This window comes from Petaurus breviceps, unplaced genomic scaffold (genome assembly GCF_028583685.1).
Source record: "Petaurus breviceps papuanus isolate PSGF00001 unplaced genomic scaffold, PetGlider_PUasm1.0 91133, whole genome shotgun sequence".
In the NCBI taxonomy this organism is placed as follows: domain Eukaryota; kingdom Metazoa; phylum Chordata; class Mammalia; order Diprotodontia; family Petauridae; genus Petaurus; species Petaurus breviceps.
This window is the reverse complement of record NW_027187419.1, coordinates 93,899,950-93,927,926: the sequence shown is the minus strand read 5'-3', so window position 1 is coordinate 93,927,926 and position 27,977 is coordinate 93,899,950. Positions and strand designations below refer to the sequence as shown.

Below are 27,977 nucleotides of genomic sequence, written 5' to 3'. Positions count from 1 at the left end.
GTGTAAATTAACTTATGGACTATTCTCATTTTTTATTATTGCCTAAGTATACTTAGATGAAATTAGTATTTCTTCAGTGATTTAGTACTATTTTATTATTATAAATATTGTTTTAGTTAAATTCATGTAGTTCCTGTATGTATTTGTTAAGTAGGCTCCCAATATTTTACACATTTTGTAGTTATTTTAAAGAGAATATGTCTATCTCTTCCTGCAGAGTTTTGTTAGCAATATACAGAGATTGGCAAATTGTATAGATTCATTTTATGTGCTGCAACTTGACTGAAGTTATTAATTGTTTCAGGTAATTTTAACTTTGTCACCTTAAAGTCTTCTAAGTACACTATCATGTCACCTTTAAAATTGTCATTTTGTTTCTTCTTTGCTTAAACTTATTCTTCCAATTTATTTTGCTTGTTTCAGTGCTATAGATAGAATGTCTAGAGCTATATCAAGTAGTGGTGATAGCAATGGAAGAATTTACTTTATCTCTGATGTTGGAAATGACTATTTCATCCTCATTACATATAATAATATCCCTTGAATTTAAACATATAATACTTTTATTAAGGAAAGGTCTATGTATTGCTATATTTTCTAATTCTTTTTAGCAAAAATGAGTGCTGCATATTTTCAAAAATGTTTTTCTGTATCTTAGGTATAATCATGATTCTTGTTATTCTTTATATTAATATAGTAAAGAGTTTTTTATAGAATTCTTCATATTGAATCAACTGTTAATTTCTGTTAAAAAGCCAAACTGTACACTCTTTGTGATACATTGCTATAAGCTTTTTTGCTAATATTTTATTTAAAATGTTTGCTTCAATATTTTAGGGATATTGATCAATGGCTTTCTTGCCCTCTTTTAACTCTACCATGTTTAGGTATAAAGTTCATATGTTTATAATATTAAGAATTTTGTAGGGTTGTTAGGATTTTTTTTAAGTTGCATGTTTAATTCCTTGATCAATACCTATAATTCTGATATATTGTCTCATTGTTGTCATTATATTTAATAAAATTACATCAATTATTTTTATAATTTATTCTTTGATCTGTCAATACTTTAGGATTAGGTTTAGTCACTGGTTGCTTCTTCATTCTCTCTTTATTGGCCTTTTATTGAATATTTCATTGCATTGTGATCAGTAAAGTATATGTTTAATATTATTGTTTTTGGACATTTGTTTGTGAGGTATTTACATGCCCTAATGTATGGTCAATTTTATATAGTTCTGTGCATAGCTCTATGCATGGTCTTTATAATCCCATTCAGTGATCAACAGAGATATAGTATAGCTAACTTGTAGAAAATTCTATTCCAATACTTAATGTTTCTTGTTTATTTTTTATTTAGATTTGTCTGCCTCTGAAAGGATTACATTAAGATCCCCCATTGATGTATTTTGCTCTATTTCTTCCTGTAACTCATTTTGTATTTTCTTTAAGTATTTAGATGCTATATCATTTAGTGTACATATATTAAATATTTATATTATTTGATTGTTTGTGACACATTTCAACAAAATGTAGCTTCCCTGTTTATCTCCTTTAATCAAGGCTATTTTTGCCATTTCCTTGTTTGAGTTCATTATTGTTACTCCTGAATATTTGAGAGCAGCTGAAGTATTGTAATAGATTTTGCTCTATTCCCTTATTTTAATTCTGTGTGTCTTTATGCTTCAAGTGTATTTCCCCCCCACTGGTTTATCTTTTTTTTTTTATTAATTTGTTTATTTCCTTTTAGTTTACAGGATTCAATTCCACAATTCCTTGAGTTTCACATTCAAGTGTATTTTTTATAAACAATATATTGCTGGATTCTGATTTCTAATTCATTTTGCTATTCTCTTTTATTTTGAGTTAGGCTCATCCCATTCATATTCAGTTAAGATCATGATTTATGCATTTACCTTCACCTTGTTCTCTTCTACTTTTTTTTTCCTTTCTTTACTCTTTTCCTCCCCTCTTTATAATTAAAAGAGTCATGGGAGAAGAGTATGCTTAGCACTAGTGTTCTGTGATGAATGAAGAGTATGCTTTGCACTAGTGTTCTGTGATGAATGCAATCTAATTCCACTCCTCTGTCCCTCTTCTCTACACTCATATTCTAATTACAGTTTATTTCCTTTCTTCTTCCTTTCTTTCCTCCTCCCTTCTTTCCTTCCTTCCTTCTTTCTCCCTCTTCCTTCCTATAGTTTTTCCTTCCATCTCTTTCTTCCTTCTTTCCTTTTTCTTTTTTACTTCCCTTTTTTCTCCTTCTTTCTTTTCCTCTTTCCTTCCTCCTTCATTCTTGCCTCCCTTCCAGCACCTATTTGCTTATGCATAGTGTGGGGCAGCTCATTTCTGTCACTAAGAGAACATTTAGCAACACCAGCTTCTCCACACCGGAACCTATCACTGTCATGACTGTAGGTGCTTTTTTCAGCAAAATGGTTCCCTAGCTATCTACCTAGAACACTGGGAAACAGACATATCCCTGCCACAAATGTGAGAAGTGCTTCTTGGACAGTTCATCCTTAGCCAAAGACGTTCAAACCCATCAGACTGCCTCAAAGTTTCAGGAAATGGTTGGGCCTCTGTCAACAGAACTGGTCCAGGGTTTTTTTTTTCCTTAGATCTCACTGTGGGCTTTAAAAGATATTGAGAAAATCTTCCAGGAATATGACTAAACTTGAATTTAAATTAAAAAAAAAAGAAGGAAAGCTGTGGCAAGGAAATAAGGTTCAGGGCCAGGCTCTGAAGGGAAGTTGAGGTTTTAAAATCCATTGAGTATTTGACCATATTTGTAGAATTATACTTGTATAAAAATTTAAGTTGGTTAAACTTGTTATGAACCCAGGAATTAAGTCCAGGATCTGCTGGCTGGTAAGAGTAACAGACACTGAGGTCCTACTCTAAGCCCCAGCACAGGCTATGACCCCTGCCTACCCTTGTTGCACATTTCCTGTTCTTGTAACTTGCTTATGAGTAAAATTTAAAATCTTGGCCTGGAAAAGTGACCTATTGTGGTTTCTTCTTAGACTTCCTGATGCCTACTTCAGTCTAGCACATTTTAAAAAAACAATTTGAGTAATTGTGTCAAATAGCTAGACTGTACTATTTCCAAATAATTTTGTGTATTGAATGGTCTCCAAAAAGGAGATTTTCAGTTGGACTAGAATGACTTTCAATATCTGAACAGGGATCCTGAGACCTCTTCTGATTTCTTCAAAAAATAGTTGTCCACATATAGGCCATAACATACCTATTGTTGGACATTTGGTCATCCCTCAAATGTGGTGGTGCAGTAGATAGAGTTTTGGAATTGTAGTCAGGAAGATGTGACTTCAAATCCTACTTCAGACACTAGCTATTATCCTAGGCAAGCTACTTAACCTTTCTCAGTCTTAGTTTCCTCATTTGTAAAATGTTGATAATAGCACCTATTTCATTGTGTAGCTCAAATGAAATAACATGTGCAAAGTGCTTTGCAAACCTTAAAGTATTATACAGATGTTATTATGGTTATTATTATTAATGTTATCAAATGTTATATTCCTCTCTTCTATTGTAGAACTCTGAGCATTCAGAGATAACACTAATTATCTAAGAAAGTTCTCAGGATTAAAACAAATGAAATAATATGAAAGTTCTTTAAAAAACCCTATTTCATTTATCTTCTAGATGGCATTATTACACAGTAGTTAGGCATCATATCGCTCCAGCATAAGTTAAGGAGGCCAGGAATAAGCTATGTCCCCAGAATATGAAAGTTACAGCTTTATGTGGGTGTGTGCATGGGTGTGTTAATGCCATACTTGAATTACACCATCTGAATATATACTACTTGCCTGAGTATTTGTTCAGAAATGTAAATGTTGCTCACTTTGAATTGCATGAAGTATTTTGAAGATTTGCTTAAATTCATGTTGTGAAAAATATGTCCCAAAACAAAAACAATCATGCAAAAAGTATTATCAAAAGTGTGTTGGCCTAACTTAATAAGAAATAACAGATACCTTGAAATGATGATAAAAAATCATATTCTGTTATGAATAAGGAAAGTGGAGCTCAGAAAGGTGAAGTGACTTGTTTATTCATCAAATACCAAATTTTAGAGTAGACTTTAACATATAGAAAGTTTTAGACACATTTAAGCAGAAGTACTAGAAGAGAGGAGGAAGAAGGAGAAGGAATTAGAGAGAGGAGAATGAAGAAAGAAGCAGGTGGAAAAGTCAGGAAAGAGAGAGGGAGGACAAAATAACCTTAATATCTTAAATCTTTGCTAGCTTGGAAATGCAATAGGATTCTGATTTTTAAAGAATTTTTTTTCATTCTATGGCATGATTCTCCCTTTCATTACAGAGTGCCTCATTATCACATCTTCTAAAGCATCAATGACCAATATGCTAGCCCAAACTCTACCATAGCCAGATTGTCCTACCTTTGATAGGCATCCTTATTTCATCAATGTCCATATGAGTTTTTATGGCCTCCCTTCTTTCACAGTATTTGGTGTAATATTCTATCTTTGGATATATTCTTCCTGAAATACTGTTTGTTTTTGTACTACCTCAAAAATTCCAATGGTAATCAACAGATAAGCAACAGGATGACCTATAACCTTTACCAATATTTTTTCAACCTCCAAATGAAAGTTAGTCAACTAAAGATACATATAACTAGAAGTTAAGTTGTATGGCTCAAAATACATGCCTATAGAAGGAAAGAAAAGAAGGGGATGGGGGGAGGTATAGTGCTATCCTATAAAAACAGTGTCAGACGTAATGGGGGCAGGGGAGGGAAAGGACAAGCTAAAGACAACAAAAGGGAGTGTTTCCTTTTTTAAACTCCAGTTGGGAAGAGAAGATCAAAGAAGGGATAGATCTGCTGCTCTCAGAGGAGAGACTAATGATAAGGTGAGGAGTAGATAAATCTGCTTAGCTTTACAGCTGGTGTCTCTGGCAAAGACCTCATTTCTCAAATATATAGAGAAGTGAGTCAAATTTATAGGAATATAGACTTTTCCAGTTGATAAATGGTCAAATGATGTGAACAGACAATTTTCAGATGAAGAAATCAAAGCTATCTATAAGCATATGAAGAAGTGCTCTAAATCACTTTTGGTTAGAGAAATGCAAAAATAAAACAACTCTGAGGTGCTACCTCACAACTATCAGATTGGCTAATATGACAAAAAAAGGAAAATGATAAATGTTGGAGAGAATTGTGAAAACGGGGACTCTAAAGCACTATTGGTGAAATTGTGAACTGATCCAACCATTCTGAAGAGCAATTTGGAGCTATGACCAAAGAACAATCAAACTGTGCATACCCTTACCCCAAAGAGATCATAAAAAGGGGGAAAATACCTTCATGTGTAAAAACAATAGCAGCCTTTTTTTGCGGTGGCAGAATATTGGAAATTAAGGGAATGCCATCAATTGAGGAATGACTGAACCAGCTGTGGTATATGAAAGTGATGGAATATTGTGTAGTAATGTGAGGATTCAAATTGTCCAGCCTACAATAAAAGAGACTGGGGCAAAGCTCTGAGCCAATGGCACTTTATTGATCCCCTCTAATGAAGTGGACTTCAGATATTCCTCACAATCTGAGGTTCTGCCTTCTTCCAAGTCTTTATATTTATAGAGTTTGATATCTGGACATTCTAAAGTGACTCTATTCTATTATAGAATAAATCCATTGTTTGACATATGATGCTGTAATGGGAATGCAAATTTAAAGATCTTCCCTGCCCCTAGGCTAAAGTGCACCTGGAGCCTGGGGTGGGAGGCTTGTTTTTCAGTAGATACTTCTTGATTGGCCAGTGGGTCCAGAACGTTGTTACATTCTCTGAGCCAGGAGAATGCTATATAAACCCTGATTTGAGGCTTTGCTTTGGGGCTCACTTTGAGAAGTGTTCTGTGATTTGATCAGATGAGACTCTGGGAAGCCATTGTTGAGAGCCCCCCTGGCTTTGAAAAACCCAGATGTTGATTTGGTGTGGATGTAATGGTTGGACAGTTTGGAAACTGTCTACTTGATCTGTTTCTCTGTCTTGATAATTCTGTCTGTATATTCTGAAGTTCAGGGTGCTGACCTTTTTCCCCTGAACTAGGGAAATGATATATGTTTGACTGATTAAAGTAAGCTTGTTAACCCATTTTGAGTTGCTTTCCTTTAACAAAGCAGATCCAAGAACCTGTATTGGCAGCCACCCTGGCTGGGTGCTTGCTTCTACAGATGCATAAGCTAAAATAATCAAAAATAGTGTGCCTGCAGGGTCACTAGTTGGGTGAGGCAAGGAATATCTCTACTGACTAGGCAGTCACAAGATAGATGGACTCCTCCTTAGGTTAGAAAGGAAGAAATGGTGTAAGATACTCATATGCTCCAAGAACATATCAGAAGGGACTTTCCATACCATGCCACCACCTATGTTTGGTATGGTAATGGAATTTGAGCAAAACAGAATGAAGATATCTTTTCTTAGCATTACTGTGGTTTTTGCAAGTGAGCCTCATAACATGGCAAACAAGTAGTGAGCATTGCATTGAAGTTTAAGGCTGACTATAAGAACCAATCAGTCCCTATATGATTTATGTAGACTGGTCCACTAATACTGATTGGAATAGAGTAGGGATCCAAATGAGTTGTTTCTCATGATAGGAAATGATGAACAGGCAGATTTCAGAAAAACCTGGAAAGATTTGTACAAAGTGATGCAAAATGAAATAAGCAGAACCAGGAAAATATTGTACACAGTGGAAGCAACATTGTGTGATGATTAACTATGAATGACTCAGCTCTTCTCAGCAACACAGTGATCCAACCAGGACAGGTACAAAGGACACAAGAAGGAAATATGCTATCCACATCCAGATAAAGAACTGATGAACTCTTCATGAAGTTCAAAGCATGCTTTTTTCACTTACTTTATTCTTTTTCATAGTCTTTTCCCTTTTAATCTATTTCCTATTTCACAACTGTGATTAATATGGAAATATGTTTTACATGATAGCACATGCATAACCTTTATCGAATTGCCTACCATTTTAGGAAGAGGGGGAGGGAGGGAGAAATGGGGGAAAAAATGGAACTCAAAATCTTATCAAAAATGAACGTTAAAAATTATCTTGACATGTTAATTAGGAAAAAATTAAATATTGAATGTTTGTATCCTAGGGCAAAGTCCCTCATTCTCCCCCCCCCAAAAACAGTATGTTATAAGATACTGTTGCCCTCAAATGGAACAGAAACTCGTTGAAAGCAGAAATAGTTTCTTTCTATCTTTGTTTCCCTAACATCTGGCATAGTGTCTGGAACACAATGGGCAGTTATTAATTGAAATGTTAACTTGTTAATTGCTTGAATTCAAGTCATTAACTTCAAATAAATTACATTATAATCATCTCTTTATCATTAGCTGATAGTTACAATATGTTCTTGAGTTTGTAAAATACCTAGCATAAATTATCTCATTAGAGCTTCACAACAACACTGTAAGGAAGGTACTCCTTATGAGGTGCAATGTTTTTAAGGGAAAAAAACATATAATTTCCACACTTTTATAGGGTTTATTATGATGTCATACAAACTTTGAGTACTTAGATCTTAGAGTTATTGAGTTTTAGAGTTAGAAGAGAACTCATAAATTATTCAGTCTTTTTTATATGAAAATGTTTTAGGTTCAAAGAAGAAACATCTAATATAAAAATCATAGCTATGTCCATTAATTCAAATGATGTCAAATTACAGTAAACTATTTTAAAGAAGAATTGAATTTGTACACTCTTCAAGTATTTTAAATTATTAAAATACTGTGTCTATGTGAGTTGGTTTTTTGAATTTGTTTGTAACCAACCTATAAAACATGTAGCAGTGGATTACTTGTATTTGTCATTGTGCTGAGACATGATGGGAAAGTCAATATTTTGTTCTAAATGTAATTAATGTTTTATTTTAATTGATGTGGGAATAGGGGAAAGCTAGAGGAGCAGTTACCTTTAACCCTTTTGTGTACTCTTGCTTGCATAGTAAAGCCCATTAGTGTGACCCACAATTTATATTTATTTATATTTAGCCTTGAAATCACTATTATGAACCTAAAAGAAGAATTGTACTTTAGTTCTCTCCCTCACTGTGTGTGAGGGCATCAGATCACATAGACTCTAAATTGCCATTTCTTCACCATATATCCTAGGTTGTTTTGTCCCAGGTGGTAAGTCTGATGCAGTCACAGAGTGGCGCCACTCACTGCTTTTAGTGTTTTGTACTGCTTGGGAATTAGGTAGAATCTCATTTGGAGCCACTCTATCTTCTGGGGGCTTAGACTTCTATTCTCCTTATGTTTTTATTTGTCAAATGTAATCTTTTCTCTTAAAAACTATTTCTTAATTGGTAGAATACAAAACAAAGAACAAAATGAACTATCAAACTACAGTCAGTTTTCCTTAGAACATCTACCCATGTACTATTTCTCCACAATGATTTTTTACTTCAGATGTATAAAAGTATATGTTACCTCAGTTTTCATGGAAATTCCCTTTTATATAATTGGACCTATTTTGTCTTAATTTGGAGACATCTGACAGAGATTATCTAGTGAATTTCAAGAAATTTAGGTGAAAAATGTGTAGAGATGAGAGATCATATGAGGCCATTTATAACCATGCTTTAGGAACACAATTTTAAAAACAGCATTGAGGATATTGGTAAAATATGCCACTCTATGACTTTAGGATATTGCTAAAATCATCCACAATGATTTTCTATTGTTTAAAGAAATCTTCATTTTATAGCAGTTTTTTTTTTGGGGGGGGGGAACCTATTCAACTTGAATTAGCTGAGCTTTAGGAATACAATAATATAGATTGTTGACCTGATACTCAGGGATGCCCTTGAACAAAATGCCGAAGTTGACAATGTTTGCTTTTGTTCCCATGTGTAATGACCCCATCCTCCATTAATTCAATAAATTCCTCTCAATAAACATTTATGAATCTCTCACTAGCTTCAGTGCACAGTGCTGGCCACTGGGGAAGATACAAACTTTACTTGAGACATTATCCTTGCTCTAATGGAAATTGCAGTCTTGTATACAGAAGCATGGATGGCAAAGAAAGAAAAATTCTGGAATATTTCCTCAGTTATACAGGGAATATTATAAATATTTTAAATCAATACATCTGTGAGCTAATTAATATCGATATTCCTTGCATTGTTGAAGATTGCCATCCATTCTTTCTCAAAAAGCATAGCTAATCAAGCCACTAAATATTTACTAAGTGCTTCTGAAATACTAGTTACTAACCTAAACACAGGGCTGCAAAGAGAGGCAAAAAGACAGTCTCTACCTTCAAAAAGTATACAGTCTAATGAGGTAGACATTCAAACATAAAATATATAAACAGAGTAGAAAAGTCACTCTCAAAGGGGAAGGCATCTATCTGTAGCTGGGGGATTACCTTCTCATGATAATCCCTGCTAAATGCATTAGAGCAATAATCTCCAAAATTTTTTATAGCTCCCCCATCAATAAAATTTTATGAGCATATCTCCAAAACAGGCATATTTATAATTATGTACATATAAACCCAAATATACTATGGTATTGAAATTTTATATATAAAAACATACATATATATATATATATATAATGAAACAAAAGTAGAAATGAAAACAGAAGAGAAAGATTAAATTTTGTAAAAATATCTTTGAATTAATGGTTTACAAAATCTTTTTTTTCTCTTGGTAAAAATATTAACAAAAGCCAGTCCCCTAAGGAGCCTCTCATAGGTGTGAGATGATTAGTGGAAGGAGGGGATCAAGAATACTAGAAGTGGCAAAATTTTCCTAGTAGCACTTAACTGAGGTTTCTGCTATGGGTACCTAGGTTGTGATTAAATTACAACTCCAGTAAAGGGCTGATGACTGTTTCAGAAGTAGGAGAATGGGGGGGGGGGGCGCTAGGTGGCACAGTGAATTGAGCACTGGCCCTGTGTTATATGAATGTAAATTTTTAAGATCTTCCCTGCCCCTAGGTTAAGTGCACCTGGAGCCTGTGGCAGGAGGCTTGTTTTTTCAGGAACGCCCACACCTTGGTGCTTTGTGATTGGGCAGTGGGTCAAGAGGGTTGTTACATTCTCTGACCCAGGAAAAGGCTATATAATCGCTGATGTGAAACTTTGCTTTGGGGCTCCCTTTAAGAAGTGTTGTGTCATTTGACCAGATGAGACTCTGGGCAGCCGTTGAGAGGCCCGCCCCCCTTGTCTTTGAAAAACCCAGATGTTGATGCTTCCCTCTCTGGTAACTGACTAGGTATTGATGTAATGGTCAAGACAGTTGTTTGTCTGTTTTTCTGTTTTCTTGTAACTTCTGCTTGTAACCTCTGTATACCCTGAAGTTTGGGGTGCTGAACTTTGCACCCTGAACTAGGTAAACTATATATGTTAGATTGACTAAAGCAAGATTGTTAACCCATTTTGAGTTGCTTTCCTTTAGAAAAGCAGATCTAAGAACCTGTGTTGGCAGCCACACAGGTATGTCGGGGTGCTTGCTGCTACACCCTAGAGTCAGGAGGACCTGAGTTCAAATCTGAACTCAGACACTTAACACTTACTAGCCATATGACCTTGGCCTAGTAACTTAACCCCAATTTCCCAACCTTCCCCCCTCTAAAAAGCAAAAAATAAAAAAAAGTGTAGGAGAATGAGAGCTTGGATATTAATGGGAGGAGGGTGAATGAAAGAGTATTAGGGGATAGTGAATGAAGGTGAGGTATGGTTGCCTCTTTTGAAAAAAGCATGATATAACTCATCTTCCTACAATTAAATTCATTAATTATATTATCCTTGGGACCTATGGTCTCCACTTCTAAGACCCATATATTATGGAATTATAATGCAAAGTATGTCTAGGTTAGGAGAGATGAATAAATTAAAAAAAAACATTTATTAAGTGCTTAATGTATTTAAGGCATTGTGCTAAGTAAGCCCTGGGAATACAAATATAAGCAAGCAAGAAAATCCCAGCATTTAAGGAACTTTTTGTTGTTCAGTCATTTTTTTTTCAGTCATATCTGGCTCTTCATGACCCCATTTGTGGTTTTCCTGGCAGAGATACTGGAGTGGTTTGTCATTTCCTTCTTCAGATCATTTTACAGATGAGAAACTGAGGCAAACAGGGCTAAGTGACTTTCCCAGGGTGACACAGTAAGCGTCTGAGGCCAGATTTTAACTCAGGCAGATGAGTCTTCCTGACTTCAGATTTGGTGTTCTATCTATTATGCCGCCCTAGCTGACCTCAAGGAGTTTACATTCTAGTTTTAAATATTCTTTTATTTTTACTTTTTGAGTAACAAGTATTTTAAAATTAATTTGTCCCTCCTATTATTCCCCCTACAGAGGAAGTTTTTAAAAATGGATAAAATAAAAAAAAAAAAACCAAAGGCCTGTATTACATAACTTCCTAGTATAACAAAGAAAATTTTTACACTAGCCATGTGCAAAAATATATGTCTGATTTTAAGTTTATAATATCTCTGTAAGAAGGTAATTGGAATAATTCATCTTCATTCTTTCGTATTTATGGTTTATAGTTATGTTGATTAGAATTTTAAAGTCTTTCTGATTTTCTATAAAATGTTATTATGATATAAATTGTTCTCCTATTTCTGCTCACTTCATTCTGCGTAAGTCCATAATTGTCTTCCTAATTTCTTCTAAAATTGTGTATTTTATAACTTCTTAGGGTATAATAATATTCCATTATTTTCATATACCATAATTTGTTTAGCCATTCCCCAATAGGAGGACATTCCCATAATTTACAATTCTTGGTTACCACAAAAAAAACCTGATGTAAATATTTTATATAGATACTTTTCATCTTAATTTTTGATTTCTTAGATATATCAGCCTAGTGGTGCTGCTGGGTCAAAGGATATGCATAGCTTGATAACTTTCTCAGGACAGTTCCAAATTGCTTTCCAGAATGGTTAGACCAAATCACAGCTCCAACAATTGTGCATCAGTGTACCTGTTTTCCCACAATGTCTCCAACATTTGTCATTTTCCTATTTTGTCAATTTTACATTCTGATATGTGTGAAATGGAGCCTTAAAATGAATTTAATTGGAGTTTCTCCATTAGTGAAATGAAGCATTTTTTTTCTCATTTACATATAGATACCTAGATTCTTTGCTTTGAGAACTACCTGCTCATATCCTTAGAACATTTATCAATTGGGAAATGACTGTTATTCTTAATCAACCCCTCATATACCTTGAAGAGAGACCTTTATTGCTAAGATTTTTTCTAGTTAATGATTTCACTTGTAATTTTTGCCACATTACATTAGTTCAAAACAACTGTTAACTTTACATAATCAAAACTCAATTTCATCTTGTTTGATCCTCACTGTCACTTGTTTAATCACGAATTATCCCTCTATCCATAGATCCAAAAGATATTTTCTCCTCTGCTCCTCTAATTTGTTTATAATGTGACTTTTTATATCTAGATTGCATATCCATTTGGAGCTTATTTTCCTGTTGTACAGCCTTCCCAGCATTTTTTTTTTCTCCAAATAGTGACCCCGTTGCCCAGTTTCTGGAATCTTGGGATTTATCCAAGACTTTGCTACTCTGTGTGTTTTACTTCTTTATACTGTGTACCTAACACAAAATCATTTAAATCATTCCTGCTTTGTAATATAGTTTTAGATCTGTTACTAACAGACTCTCTTTCCTTCCCAGTTTTTTCATGATTTCCCTTGAGCTTCTTGATTTTTTGTTCCTCCATATGATTTTTGCTACTATTTTTTCTGTTTCTATAAAATATTCCTTTGATAGTCTGATTGGCATGGCATTGGAATTGTAAATTAATTTAAGTAGCATTGTCATTTTTAATATATTGGCATACAGTGTGGAGTGTCTAAAATAATAAGATAAAAAAGGTAAGACTGGAGGATGAAGCTGGTAATACCAGAATGCTATAAATGCCAGACAAATGAGGTTAGACCACAGCCCCTTATTTTTTTTATGTAATAGGGAGTCACTGAAATTTTTAAGTAGAGATGTAACACGACCAGATCTATGTATAAGGAAGATGGGTCTGACAGTTACTTCAAGGAAAGAAAGTATAGGTCAGAAGATTTTAGTGATTATCACAATCATACACATGAATACTAGTGAGGACTTGTCCTAGATTGGAGCAGTAGGAACGGTGATGAAGGGAGAGAGTGTGAATGGGAGAGAAGCTGGGGGAGAGAAGAAGAGGTAAGAGTCCATTACCATGTTCTTTACACTTATCCACATTCCTATTTTAATGCAAAATTCAAGTAGAAATTTTATTTAATTTAAATTTCATATTTAATATAAAATCAATATAAAATTATATTATATAAATGTGTTATATATCATATAAAATATACTTTATATTATATAATATCTAGATTATATAGTAGATAATCATAAATATTAAAGTGTACCTATTATAAATATAAATATTTACACAATTGTATTAAATATGTAACAATTCATTTTAGACAGGTAAGACATAATACTGAATACCACCCAAATCTCTCTTCTCCTGTGTCTTTTCTTTTGTCTTCTTTTCTCCTACCTCACTTTATTCCATGGAGTTTCTTTCTATTCCTAGAAGTTCTCTCTTTCTCCTGACATGACAGATAAAAACCCTTTTAATGATTATTCAATCTATATTTATTGATTGAATGATCCTTGCCATTAAGGATCAAGAACAAGTGGTATGTTGATTTGGGATAAGAAAGTGAGGGAAAGGATTACCCAATGGTGAATTATAGACTGGTATTGAAGGAAAAAGAGACTGTAACAGTGCACTTTAAGGGACTATATTGTGATACTCTGATCCCATCCCACTGGTCCCTACGATACCTTCGGTTCCTACTTTGTCTGAAATCAAGCCATTTATTCTTTTGGACTAGAGCACAAAAGATAATCAGATATAACCTCTCAAAAAATGAACACTTTTCACAAGTGTGTTATCATAAGATTTATCAGAGAAGTGACTACTTTCAAATTAGCCTAACTCTTCCACCTATCTAGAGGTTTCGTGACTTTCTACATTATTCAATAAAATACTCCAGTTTCCTCATCTTCAGAGTTCAGGCTGAGAGCCAAATGGCACCAAAGCTCTATGGGTTAGCCTCAGCAGCCATTATTTGGCTGCAAATGATGGCCGTGGTTTTTGTGGCCTCCAGTTTCTCAATAGTCTTATATTCCTGTTGCTGTTCAGCCATTTTGATCTTGCCTCATTCTTCATAATCCCATTTAGGGTTTTCTTGCCAAAGATACAGGAATTGGTTTTCTTAATTCTTGTCCTATAAATGATGTCTTTGATAACTTGCTCCTTAAATTCCATTTCTGGTCAGAGTAGGTATTGGCAGGATAATACAGTAATTGAATTCAACAAGCATTTGTTGAACATCTATTCTTTAGTAGAAAATGAGAATTCAGAGACAAAAAAGTATTAAGTTCTTTTACTTAAGGAGCTTACATTTATTATGGATATACATATATACACAGATAAGTAAATACAAAGTAATTTCAAGAGGAGACTTAAATACGTAGTAATTTTAAAATACTAAATTTTAACATTATGTATAGGAAGTGTCATCACTTTAATTTCCACTTTGGGGGCACCACTAAAAGGGCTGTTATAAATACTTTTTATACATAAAGGACCATTTCATCTTTCTTTGATCTCTTCTGGGCATAGGTGTAGTAATAGTATCTCTAGGTCAAAGGGCACGTTCTGTTTGGCAACTTGTGTATAATTCCAAATTGCTTTTAAGAATGATTACACTCATTCACAAGTCTATAAACAGTGCTTCAATGTGCCTGTTTTTCCCATAGCTCCTCCAACAAGTATCATTTTCCTTTTTTTGTTATCTTTGGCTTTCTGATAGATGTGAGATGGAACCTCAGATTATTTTAGTTTGCATTTCTCTAATTAGCAATGATTTGGAGCATTGCCCCTCCCCCCCATGTCTATAAATAGACTGGGCTTCTTCCCTTGAAAACTGTCTTTTCTTAAACCATTTATCAGTTGAGGAGTGACTCTTATTCTTATAAATTTGAATTGACCCTTTATGTATCTTGGAAATGAGACCTTTATCAGACAAATTTCCTATAAATTTTTTTTCAGTTTCCCTTTTAATCTTAGCCTATTAGGTTTCTTTGTGTAAAAGAATAATAATTTTACATCATCAAACTTATTAATTTTTTTCTTTGATCCTCTCTATTCTTTGATTATAAAATTTTCTCCTATCCATAGAAATAATGGGTAACTTTTTTGGAATTCAGCTAGGGAGTGAGTTTAAGGTATAGGGAACAGCATGAATAAAGATGTAGCATTCAGAAAGCTCAAGGTGTAGCTACAATCAGAAAGGTAGTTGATCTGTAGAGCAAGAAATCAAAAGCTACTACTAACTAACCTAATGGGGGCATCAGCTCTTCTCTTACTCTGAAGTTGTCTCTAGGCAGAACATACAAAGAATGAAGAGCCTAGATATTTAGACTGACTTGTATGTTGATTCATTCTATTATGGTGGTTGGATGATGTGTTTTGGAAGGGAGGAGAAAGCAAGAAATTCAGGTGAAACTTTGCAGTGGCAGAGCAGGGCAGCTCTGGGGAGTCTGGTTACCTGGGTGTCTTTCCCTGAGTGTCTGCATCTGTGTTCCCTTGAGCTGTTAATGTTCCTGAGTAAAGTCTTGTGCATTGGGCCGCTCTGTGAAGTACTTAAGATCTGAGGAATGGAATGTAACTACGGACTAAGAAATGGTGACTATGTATGACAAGAGCAACAATAGTACTATTCTGGAGTACAATTCTTGAGCCACTTCCCAAAGTGACTCTCTGACGTCCTATGCCCTAGCAATCAATGGGCATAGAACACTTGTATGAGTAATATGAGGGAGACTAGTCCTTTGGTTGGAGAATAAAGTATGTGAAGGGGGGAATGTGAGGGAAGGGTAAGGGGGCTTCAATGTCTAGATAAGGATATGTAACTTGACTAGTCTGACTGTAAAAATCTGGTTCAGAATTTCTAACAGAAGAATAGTATTACCAGATCTATGCATACAAATTGTTAGTTTGGCAGCTATGTCAAATCAGTTAAGGGGGTTGGGAAAGGGAAAGGTACAGAAGAAAGGGGGGAGAGGAACCTAGGACCCCCCCCCCCAAAAAGCAAGTGAATAGATTTCTAAGTCATCAGTTGAGTTCAAGATCTAACAGAGTTGGTTTTCCAGAATTTGCTTATTTAGGAGCTTATAAAACTGACTTCTATGTTCATCAGCTCACAGTATTCTCAGAATGAACCACTCTACTCTGTAAATTATAGACATCTATAAGTACACCTAAAATGATAGCATAGTATAATCCAAGAACTGATAGTTAAGCCATCAAGAGGTTTAAAGTTTAGCAAAGTGGGTTAATGGAGATATAGTAATAAAAATATATTCAAGATCAAAAGTTTGAGGGAGTATAAAGTAAATAAATTAGACTGAAATATCATTTTTAATAGTTCACAGAGGTTACAATCTCCTGATCTAGAGGCAAATAATCACAAACCATAATAATGTGTGGTCTTTGGATTGATTTGATTTAAATTTTCAGCTTCAAAAATCAAGTTTGCTTGGGGAATTCACTTGAAGCTCTTAATCCTAGTTATATATATATAGTACTTCATATTTCAGAAAAAGTGCTACTTTTTGGTTATAATTAAAATATTATTTTTGAAAATATTTTCTGTTCTCCCCCCACCCTATTTCATGCAGGCCTCTTATATAAAGAAAAGAAAGGGAACTGACATTTACAGGATGAAAAGATGGCAATGTTGCCTCCCCCAGGACCTGAGAGCTTCGTCTACTTCACCAAACAGTCTCTTGCACTCATTGAACGACGCATTACTGAAGGAAAATCTAAGGAACCTAAGGAGGAGAAAACAGATGAGGAAGAAGAAGGCCCCAAGCCAAGCAGTGACTTGGAAGCTGGCAAACAGCTTCCATTTATTTATGGAGACATTCCTCCAGGAATGGTGTCAGAGCCCTTGGAAGATATGGACCCATACTACATGGATAAAAAAGTGAGCATTTCCCATAACCTAAAAGATAATGTTTTGGTCTCACTTTCCCTACAAGAAGAAATTTTAAATTAAGATAAGGGAATTTGATGAACATAAAGGTGGGAGGAGTTTATATCAATGGTATGAATCTTCATTGTAAATGCAATAATTTATTAATGAGTATTTGCGAGAGAGGAATAATAGGCCTGCTAAGTTCCATTCAGAACTAAGATGAAGAGGAATAGTAAAAATCAGTAATGAGTTGGGGCTCTGAGTAGGGACCATCACCTCATTCAGTCAGTCATCAAGTAAGCATTTATTTAGTACCTACTGTGTGTCAGGCACCATATTAAGTTCTAGGAATACAAAGAAAGGCAAAAAAATGGTTCCTAGTGCCAAGTAACTCATAGGCAAATGGATTAATAATATGCAGAAAATATATAGGTTAAGTTGGAGATGACTGTAGAAGGAAGGCACTTAGATTAAAGACCAACAAAGGCTCCTTGTAGAAGGTAGATATTTAACTAAAATTTCAAGGAATCCAAGAAGCAAGGATATATATTGTACCTAAATATCTCACATATTATTCACAGGGTCTGCAATCCAATTATTATAAATTAATCCTTTAGTATGTTTATTATTCCTCTGTTTTCAGTAGTTCCCTATTAAAATACAGATGACCCTAGTAAGTACCTTAAGCCATTATCAAAAATAGGAATTACTTTCAGATTGCTTTCTACTGCTGGCTAATTGAGAATCAACCCTTATGAAAATGGGACACAGGAGAGAAACCAATGTGGCATCTGGGAGCACCAGTCAGGAAGAACAGAAACACAATATCTAGATATTATGATGAACTCATAGTGAATTGGCCAAAATGGTATATTGTTTGCCTTTTCTTTTTTTAATCTGATTGTTTATACTAATCAATCAATAAGTATTTATTATAGTATATATAGTATTATAATATAGTATATAAGTATATTATAATATTTTTAATGTAAGTACTGTGCTTAGCACTTGGGTATATACAGGAAAGCAGAAACAGTTCTTGCCCTCAAGAAGCTTACATTCTAATGGAAGAGACAGCATGACACAAATAGGTATATATAAGCTGCAGGTTAGAAACAATGTAATTTTAGAGGATGAGGGAATAGAAAGATCTTTTTTGCAAAGGGTCATGTTAGAACTCAGTCTTAGAGGAAGCTAGCAATTCTATAAGGTGGAGTTGAGGAGAGAGAGCATTCCAGTCATGAGAGATAGTAAAAAAGCATCAAGGTGGGAGATGGAACATAATGTGTGAGGAGCCCCAAATAAACAACATGGTTTGATCAGAGTGTTCTCTAGAGAGTATTGCATAAAAATTCTGGGTATACGGAGAAGGTCAAGGTTGTGAAGAGCTTCAAATGCCAGAGATAGTTTTATTTTATCATATAGAGAGGTAAGGGAGTTTATGGAGGACGGAGATCTTGACCTATTTTAGGAAAACCACTTTGGAAACTATGTTGGAAGATGGATTTGAGTACATAAAGACTTCAAGAAGGGAACGCAACTGAGAGCTGATGAGAGCTGAATTAGGTTAGTGATTGTGTGAATGGAAGGGGACATAGAGGAGAGGCACTGTGGAGAAAGAAATAAGAGCTCAGATTAAAACTAAAAGGACATCTGAGCCAGTTGTTTTGTAGGAGTAGCTAGCTAGTGCAGTCTATTGAGTGCTTAAGTAGGAGTCAGGAAGACCCATGTTCAAATTCAGTCTCAGATACTTGCTAGCTGTGTGAACCTTGGATCTGGAAGCACCAGTCAGGAAGAGCAGAACACTCAATATCTAGACATTAGGATAGATTCATAGTGAGTTGGCCAAAATGGTATGTTCTTTGCCTTTTCTTTTTTTAATCTGATTGTTTATACTAATCAATTAATAAACATTTATTATTATATCAATGGCAGTTATCATAGTATATATAGTATTATTATATAGTATATAAGTATTTTATAGTACTTTGTATGTGTCAAGCACTCTGCTTAGCACTCGGTGATATACAGGAAAGCAGAAAACAATTCCTGCCCTCAAGAAGCTTAAATTAGTTAAGTTCTGTCTGCCTCAGTTTCCCAATCTTTAAATGTGGTTAATAAGAGTCTGCCTCACAGATTTATTTTGAGGATCAAATGAGATATTTGTAAAGCACTTTGCAAAGCTGAAAGTAGACAAAATTAGCTATTATGAGGAGGAGGAGGATGGTTAAGAGTATAGTGTGAAAATATTTTCAAAGAGACTTGCAAAATTCAGCCTATCACTTAAAAAAATATATGCCATAGAATTTGTGCTGCATGCATCCCTTTTCTAGAGAAAAGAGGAGAGTGATATTTTTTACCTTATTGTTTACCTTATTGTTAATGATGCAGAATTCCATAGACTAGACCTTAGGAAAGCATTTTAAACAGAGCAGGAAGAAAAATATGCAAGGTAAAACAAAAACTATAAATACCAAGAATTTCTAAAATGATTAGAGGTTAAATTTAAGCATATATCTAATGGTTTAGCTATACTCTTGTATTTAATCTACTTAATGTTTAGTTACAGTTTGTCTATTAAATGATGTTAGAATCTCCAAGATTATTTTAATTGAAGAAAAGTTAAGAGGCAACCTGAGTAGAGGATTTTCCATACCAGAACTCTCTATATCCATGAACTTTTAAGGTCTGTTTAAAAAGGAAAATCTTTGTTATGAAATGAAAGAAGGAAAATATAGTATCATTTACAATTTGATTAAGGATAATGAATTTATATTCTTTACAAGTTTTCCATTTTCCATCCAAATTAGAATAACATGTGCGACTATGTTGATTGTCACCCCCCAAATAACCTACCAGAGGATATATGATTTTTCTTGTCTAGTGATTATAAAGAAATTTTCTAGGGGATTTTGAAGAGGATAAGTATTGGATTCTGGTAGCCAAGCACTAAAAATCTATAAATTAGATTTTTCTGTCCCAAATGTGTGTTTCAGCATGCAGAATAAATGTTTGATGGCAGTACAAACATAACCACAATATTTGTAGGGGGAAAAGAGAAACCAAATAGATGACAGGTCATAAGATGATAATTTAACTTAAAAGAAAGCATAAACCTAGCACATTATTAAGAAAGGAAATCTGTACATCATAGAAAGACCTGAAGACATTTTTAAAAGCACAAATATTGAAATTTAGAAAGCATTTTAGCAGTGGGGAAGCTGAAAATGTCAATATGTTCCCTTTTAGCAAATGTAATGATTTCACTCTTGATAGAATAATATGTTAAATGGTAGAGATTAATAGATTCACATTATGACTCTTTTATAATGAGATAAAATCATTCAGGGTTATTGAAATGTAATCTTAACCAATTTCATTAGGTTCATAGTCCATACAAACATTAGGAAGGTAAAGTTCTTTACCTTTTTGAGTATGAAAAGTTCCTTATGATATTAAAAAGAAAATAGTGTAACACCATAACTGAAGTTCCTGGAGACCGAAAATAGAAAATTGGATCAAGAACCCTGATCTAGCAAGAGGATATAATCATGATGGTGAAGATGAAGATGCTACTTTTTTCTGTTGTTATTGTTCAGTAGATTCAATTGTATCTGACTTTTCATCAACCCATTTGGAGTTTCCTTGGCAAAGATACTAGTTTGCCATTTCCTTCTCTAGCTCATTTTACATATGAGGAAACAGAGGCAAACAGGGTTAAGTGACTTGCCTAGGGTCACGAGGCTTATAAGTGTTTGAGACCACCTGACTTCAGCCCTGGCACTTTATCTACTCTGCTACTTATTATCATTGTTAATAACAACAACAATAATGATAATTTGTTGTACCCAGTCTAAACAGCTCACACTATTGAAATTGTAATATAGAGAAAGCTTGCTGCTTACTAAATACTTGTGTTTGACTGTAGAGGATGGTGGTAATTTAGGGTAATGAAAATATTCTGAATGATTTGTCCATTAAAGCTGGGGTTAGCTATTTTTTACCTCCGCTAATTCTCATTTTATAATTGCCATAACCCAAGAAATAAATTGAAAGGAGCATGAGGGAAAAGATGTTGATTTGGTTACAGTGAAAGTAATCTGCTGATAGGGATTTACAGATTTTTTTTTTTGCTTTGTCAGCAGTCCAGTAAACATTTATTATGCAATTATTGCATACAAAGCATTATTATGGTGCCAGGCATAAAAAGACAAAAATCAAACATCCCTTGACTTCAAGAAACATACATTCTAGTGGAGGATATAGTACACATAGAAACATATACATATTTTGGAATTTGAAGAGGAGTTCAGTAATTTTTCAGTTGTGTCGAACTTTCTGTGATGCCATATGGGGTTTTCTTGGCAGAGATATTGGAGTGGTTTGCCATTTCCTTCTCCAGTTAATTTTACCGATGAAGAAATAGGGTTAAGTGACTTACCCAGAGTCACACAGCTGCTAAGTGTCTAAGGCTGGATTTGAACTCAGGAAGATAACTCTTCCTGACTCCAGGTCCACACTCTATCTACTGTACCACCTAGCTGCCCCAGTTTGATGAAGAAATGAGTGCTAAAAACTGGAAGAAAGTAGGATCAGGGAAGATTTAAAGGCAGAAGTAGTACCTGAAGTGAGACCAATAGTAAGGATGATTACTTAGGGAAAATTTTCTGTTCTCTGGGAAACAGACTGAATCCCTTTTATCAAGAGAGAATCAGACCAGGTGACTTCAAATGTCCCTTCATGATGTGACACTATGTGAGTCTATCCCAAACACCTTTCCCAGTATGCTCTTTCTCATTCTCACCAAATTGGAAACAAGAGAAGGCTGGTGAAGAAAGGGGAAGAAAATAACCAAAAGATGAACATTTTAAAATGATAACTCTGTACCCTTACACCATTCTAAATGACTTCAGAGATTGTGTAGTGGGAACATAGTTTCTTAGAGAAGAGGTTAAGCATAAATATTTTTATTGCAAATATTACATTTATTGTTCATTATTTTATCACATTACATTATTTTCATCAGTATGTTAATACTACTTTCTGTCCAATTATTATTATTTAATTTTCTCTTAAAACAACTAACCATATAAAGTTGGTTAAGAAATTTAATCTCTCATTTTCTTCATCTGAAAAATAAGGTGTCTGGACTAGGTGATCCAAACATCACAGTCCTAAAATTCCATAAGTCTATGAAATTTTAATTTTATGTAGATGTTAGATTTGGGGATATCAGTAAAAAGAAAAATTATTTTTATTGTTAATATGGCCATATAGAAAGTTCTTATTGGTTTTTCAAATAGTTATTCTCTAATAGTATATGTAATGCAGTCATTTTTTCATTAAGCATTAATTTAATGTGTTGTGCTTTCAGTGATACTTAGAATCTTATATCTGATTAGTTTTTTCAAATAAGGAAGAACATTTTCTTCCCATAATTTGTACTAAGAATAGAAACATGCCATTGCATCTTGATTTTACTTAATGTTAATTTTCATGATAATTCAGCATATATTTTTCCTTGAAAAGTACAGCTCTCTCTTCTGGCCCATTAATAAGTAGATGGTGGGGCAGTTAGGTGACGCAGTGAATAGAACACTGTCCATGGAGTCAGGAGGACCTGAGTTCAAATCCAGCCTCAGACACTTAATACTTGCTAGCCACGTGATCTGGGGCAAGTCACTTAACCCCAATCGCCCTGCCTTCCCCCTCCAAAAAAAAACAAAAGCAAAAACAAGTATATGGTGCAAATCTAGTTGATTTATCTGAATGTATCATACCAGCAGAGAAGAAAGTTGCATGATAAATTTAATATAATCTTTTTAACCACAAGTCATTATATTTTTTTTGAATTTTAAGGGAATATCCATCAATATCAGTCAAAGGAATCAGAATACAGATGGAAGTTCCCCTTAATTATTATTTTGTTCAATCCCTTCATTTTATAGATATGGGAACTAGAATCTATAGAGAAAAGGGGACTTGTTCAAAGTAACAAAACTAGCTAATGAAGTGAAATAATGTAGACAAACTATTTTGCAAACTTTAAAGCACTATAAAAATGTCAGTTATTATTGTTGGTGTGATACCTGGTATTCATCCAATATTCCTTAATCTATATTACCCATAGTTTGAGAGACTGTCAATGATTGAAACAGATTGTCATGAATAAATAAAAGCAATGTAATTAATTTAAAATTTTAATTTTCAATCTCACATCATATTTGTTTTTTCCCACAGACATTCATAGTATTGAATAAAGGAAAAACAATTTTCCGATTCAGTGCCACCCCAGCCTTGTATATTTTAACACCTTTCAACCTGATTAGAAGAATTTCTATTAAGATTTTGGTTCATTCATATCCTTTTCCAGTGATTTTATTTTTAGAGTGTTTCTTATAAAAACAAATTTATGCTGAATGAATAGAATTCTCTTTCAGTCTTCAAATGGTGCTTTTCCACTTTGAAAGAATCACTTGTTTTCATTTTTCAACTTGATTGAATTCAATATTTTTTGGATATGCATTGACATATAGTGTACATCAATATTTAGAGACTGTGAAAATATTTGGCATTGCAAATACACAACTGTGTAAGATGGGGAAAGAGGATCTTTGTAGGAAAAATATATTATCAGAGGTTTTAAATTTTCATTACTTAAACAATTGTCTTCATTGAATGCATATAATGTATCTAACGTGGCTTATTATTCTACATTCCTTGATTCTGACCTACCTTATTCAGCATGCTTATCATGTGTACTATCCTGACTAATTGTATATTTATGACGATGAGTAACCCTCCAGACTGGACAAAGAATGTTGAGTAAGTTTGCCCCCAAAATTGCACATTTTAAATGCTGAATATTCCTTAGTTTGTTCTGAATTAGAATGTTCTTTGTCCCTTTGGGGAAGTCAGTGCCTTGGTGTTTATCTCTCCTTATGTCATAGTATTATAATTGTTATACTTCTTTTCACCTTTGAGAAATGAGAATTATTATGGATATCACTGAACTATTAAGAGAGTACTTCATAGATTTAAGTTTGTGGTCCTGTGAAACAAGTAGCAACCTGGTTAGGTGCAAAGAGACTCATCATCAATTTGGTCATAGGGTGATACATTTTTTTTGTCTATAACTCTCTAAAACAATGTACTAAGTTATAGAGAAGTTTACGGCCTCCAGTGGTGATGGGAATAGCCGCACCAGTGAAATTACGGATTTTTGAGAAACTAACAGTATATTCAATAGATTGCCCATCTTTGGCTGTGGTCCTTTTTAACAGAAAAGATAGACACTACATTGATCTCATAGAATGTAATGAGTTTTAGGTTACTACTCTAGGGAAGTGGTTTATTTATATAGATTCACACCACTTCCAGCTCCTTTGATGATAGATGTTATGATGCTTGGGGTTGTAATGCTGTTTTGGATACTTGCCCTCAGGTATACTTTCACGGGAATATATACTTTTGAATCACTGGTAAAAATCCTTGCAAGAGGATTCTGTATAGGGCCATTTACTTTCCTTCGTGATCCCTGGAACTGGCTTGACTTCATTGTCATTTGTTTTGCGTAAGTATCATCACTTTTTATTTTGAAATTACATGTATATCAACCAAAGATCTCCAAGTTATTTGTATTTAACTCTCAGAACTTAATTGTAAAGAAAAGTAGGAGCTATGAATTATCCATTTTTCATATCTAAAAGAATAATGCATACGTTAATTATATACATTATGTAAGTTTATATCCAAAACTGGAAAATCAATCCACTGAAAAATTCACTAAGCACATTGTTTGGGTAACAACAACTGCATAAAAATTCAGAAGAAAAATATTCAACATATAAGGCATTTGAAGTGTGTGTGTGTGTGTGTGTGTGCTCACGTGTGTGTGTGTGTGTGTGTGTGTGTAAAAGTTATGTAGCTGTAAGCACAAGGAGCTTACATTCCTAGGGGGATTCATGCACATAAATAAATGGTATAAGGTTTTTTTAGGGGAGGAGAGGCATCAGTAGCAACTGGTGTGAGCTTTAGCCCTAATCTCTGTCTTTGTCTTTCTCATTTTCACTCTGTATATGTGTATATAGCATGTATCACATATGTGCAATTTAAAATACATGTGTGTACAAATATGTATGTGAATATGTATATGGTGTATTTATATAGGTTTTGGCTCCCTCAGCTACTAGTGTTATCCCTCTCAAAATAATTACCCTGTAATTATGCTGTGTGTATTCTTCTATAGAATGTTAGCAACTTGGAGTCAACTAGTGTTTCTTTTTGTCCCCAATATCCCCAATCTCTAGTGTAGTGTCTGCCACATAATTGGTGCTTAACAGGGCTTAACAACTGGCTCTCCAGGGGGTGAAATTTGTTCAGGACACACTTTTAAGTTTTAACATTCTTTCCATCACTCTCTTAAGTCTAGAGTTCTAGACAATTGACAAAACAACAAACAATCCCTGATTTTCAGTATTTGCCAATTTCCAAGGTGTAAATGCTGGCACGGAAAATTTAACATTTGACTCTTGCAAACTGCTTTGAGCTGGCTCCATCACATTCCTGCATATATACATAATAAAATGACAAGAAAAGATCTTAATGTATTGTTTTATTTGGAAATAAAAATATAAAGCATATTTAACAGGAATGTATGTATGTATCTATATACAGGGTGTTTTAAAATTCTCAGTGCAGTTTTGAACTATTAAAGTGTGCATATATGTATACATTAATTTTCATATATGTACATACATGCAGCATGCATGTGTACACGCTGCATATAAACCGGTCATTGCGCATAGGTTTGTGCATATCCATGCAAACATGTTATATATGTTATATGTGTGCAATAACATATAATACTTTTCCATATTATATAATATGTGTCATACATATAATAGGTGTATATATGCATGATACATGAAATTATGCTATGTGATATTTGTATTTACACAATGTATATATACTATACATTTTCATATGTGTGGATATGTGAGCATATGCATGTTATCAGTATAAACATTTTGTGTGCACATGCCTGCTGCACATATATGTATATGTATATATGTATATGCATATATGGGTGCATGCTTTAATAGCTAAATTTGCACTAGACTTTTGGAACACTCTGTATATGAATAAATATACAATAAGGTGCTCCATCTAAATATTAATACACATATGCACATATGCATAGATATATACAGCTTAAATTGAACTAATGGAAAAATTTTGGGACAGTCTGTATATCCATACGCACATTCCTTTTTTAATAATCTTTCTGCTTTCATTTCCAATGAAAGTGTTTTAAGATGTTCTTTATTGTTATTTTAAATGGTAGTATATTCTGAGTGTTCTGTGTTGAGACTTTTCTCTTTTTGATCAAACCCTCATAATTACTATGTCTTAAAATACACTAATATTCAAATACTGAAAATTAACTTTCTTCACCTCTATTCAGCACAGGAATGGCTATAAAAGAGGATATCCTAGTTTTTATATGTTATAGTTTTGCAAATAAAAATATTTTTCAAGCAAATTAAGTTGTCATCTTGTTAGCTCTTTGAGGCTTATAATTATCCCTAGTCAATAAATTTTATGTGGTACATGATGCATGAATAGTTATATGTTCATTTTCTCTCTATTAAAATCAATTCCCTTGGTAATAAATGAAAGAAACACCATCTCTGCTTCATGTAAAATATTACTGAGTTTTTTTTTTAATGAATTTCAAAAACATAAAAAGGTCCTGATAAAAGGCATGGTAAGTAACATAAATTGTCTAAATTCTGAATAACTCTGGTTTAATTCTACAGGTTTTTAACAGAATTTGTAAACCTAGGCAATGTTTCAGCTCTTCGAACTTTCAGAGTCTTGAGAGCTTTGAAAACTATTTCTGTAATCCCAGGTAAGGAGTGATTGGCGTGAAGCATTAGGCCCTTCATATCTCCAACTGTGGGTTGTTTTTTTGTGTGTGTGTATGAGTGTGTTGTCATTGTGTTTGTGTGTGAACTCCCCTATACAGATATGTGACAGAGTTTGTGGATCTGGGCAACGTCTCAGCGTTGAGAACATTCAGAGTTCTCCGAGCGTTGAAAACAATTTCAGTCATTCCAGGTGAGAGTGAGATTAAACACCGACGCTGATTTTGATATCACGACTTATAATATCTAAACTCAGGAATCAAATAGCTACAGATTTTTAATAAAAATACTTTTCAGTGCACTGGCTTGAGAGTCAAAATCAGCCTTTGAGTTTAATCAATTATTGCATGAGTTTTGCAGAAGGTATGCAGCCCTTTGGCTTGCATCTCCATTTGAAATTTTCTTTCCTTCCAAAATTTTTCCCTTTAATGAACATGCAGGATTGAAAATTTCAATTAGTTTTCATACTTTAGCTCTTAGTAGAAATAGGAAATAAAAAATATGGCCCAATATTAGCCTGAGGTATTGCATGACCGTTTCATCAAGATGCTTTTTCTCTACAAACAGCTTCTTAACTGAGCATGTACATGTTATTCATTACATGTTACAAGTAAGCATCTTTATTACTGAATCATTACTGTACAATTAAAGGGAGTCAGTTTGTTTGAAAAGCATTGACAATGTGATGGTTTTTCTTTATCTCATTTTGTGATGAAGCATGAACAAGCATTTGGGACTGTCTTACCCCATGTGTAATCTAGCCCTCACAGTTAACATATAAACAAAAATATTGAGCTACACGTTCATCTACCTGAACTACTCATATAAACAAGATGGCTTCACTGATAAGGGAATAAATACTGCATGTCTCCCACAACTTGTGAGAGAGTGGATTTCTAAAGTTATGGTAGGATATTTGGTTGTACTATCATGAATGCCTCT

The 27,977-nt window shown here is 34.0% G+C and overlaps 1 protein-coding gene across 1 annotated transcript in view; it reads left to right on the top strand.

Annotated features, from left to right (window-relative positions):
- LOC138155524 (sodium channel protein type 9 subunit alpha) overlaps positions 1-27,977 on the top strand; it is a 206,599-nt gene that overhangs the window by 82,440 nt on the left and 96,182 nt on the right. The window contains exons 2-6 of the mRNA XM_069080802.1: positions 16,808-17,115; positions 23,347-23,465; positions 23,842-23,931; positions 24,551-24,679; positions 26,928-27,019. Of these exons, the coding sequence (XP_068936903.1) occupies positions 16,858-17,115; positions 23,347-23,465; positions 23,842-23,931; positions 24,551-24,679; positions 26,928-27,019 (688 nt within the window). The 5' untranslated portion in view covers positions 16,808-16,857. The remainder of the gene's footprint in view (positions 1-16,807; positions 17,116-23,346; positions 23,466-23,841; positions 23,932-24,550; positions 24,680-26,927; positions 27,020-27,977) is intronic.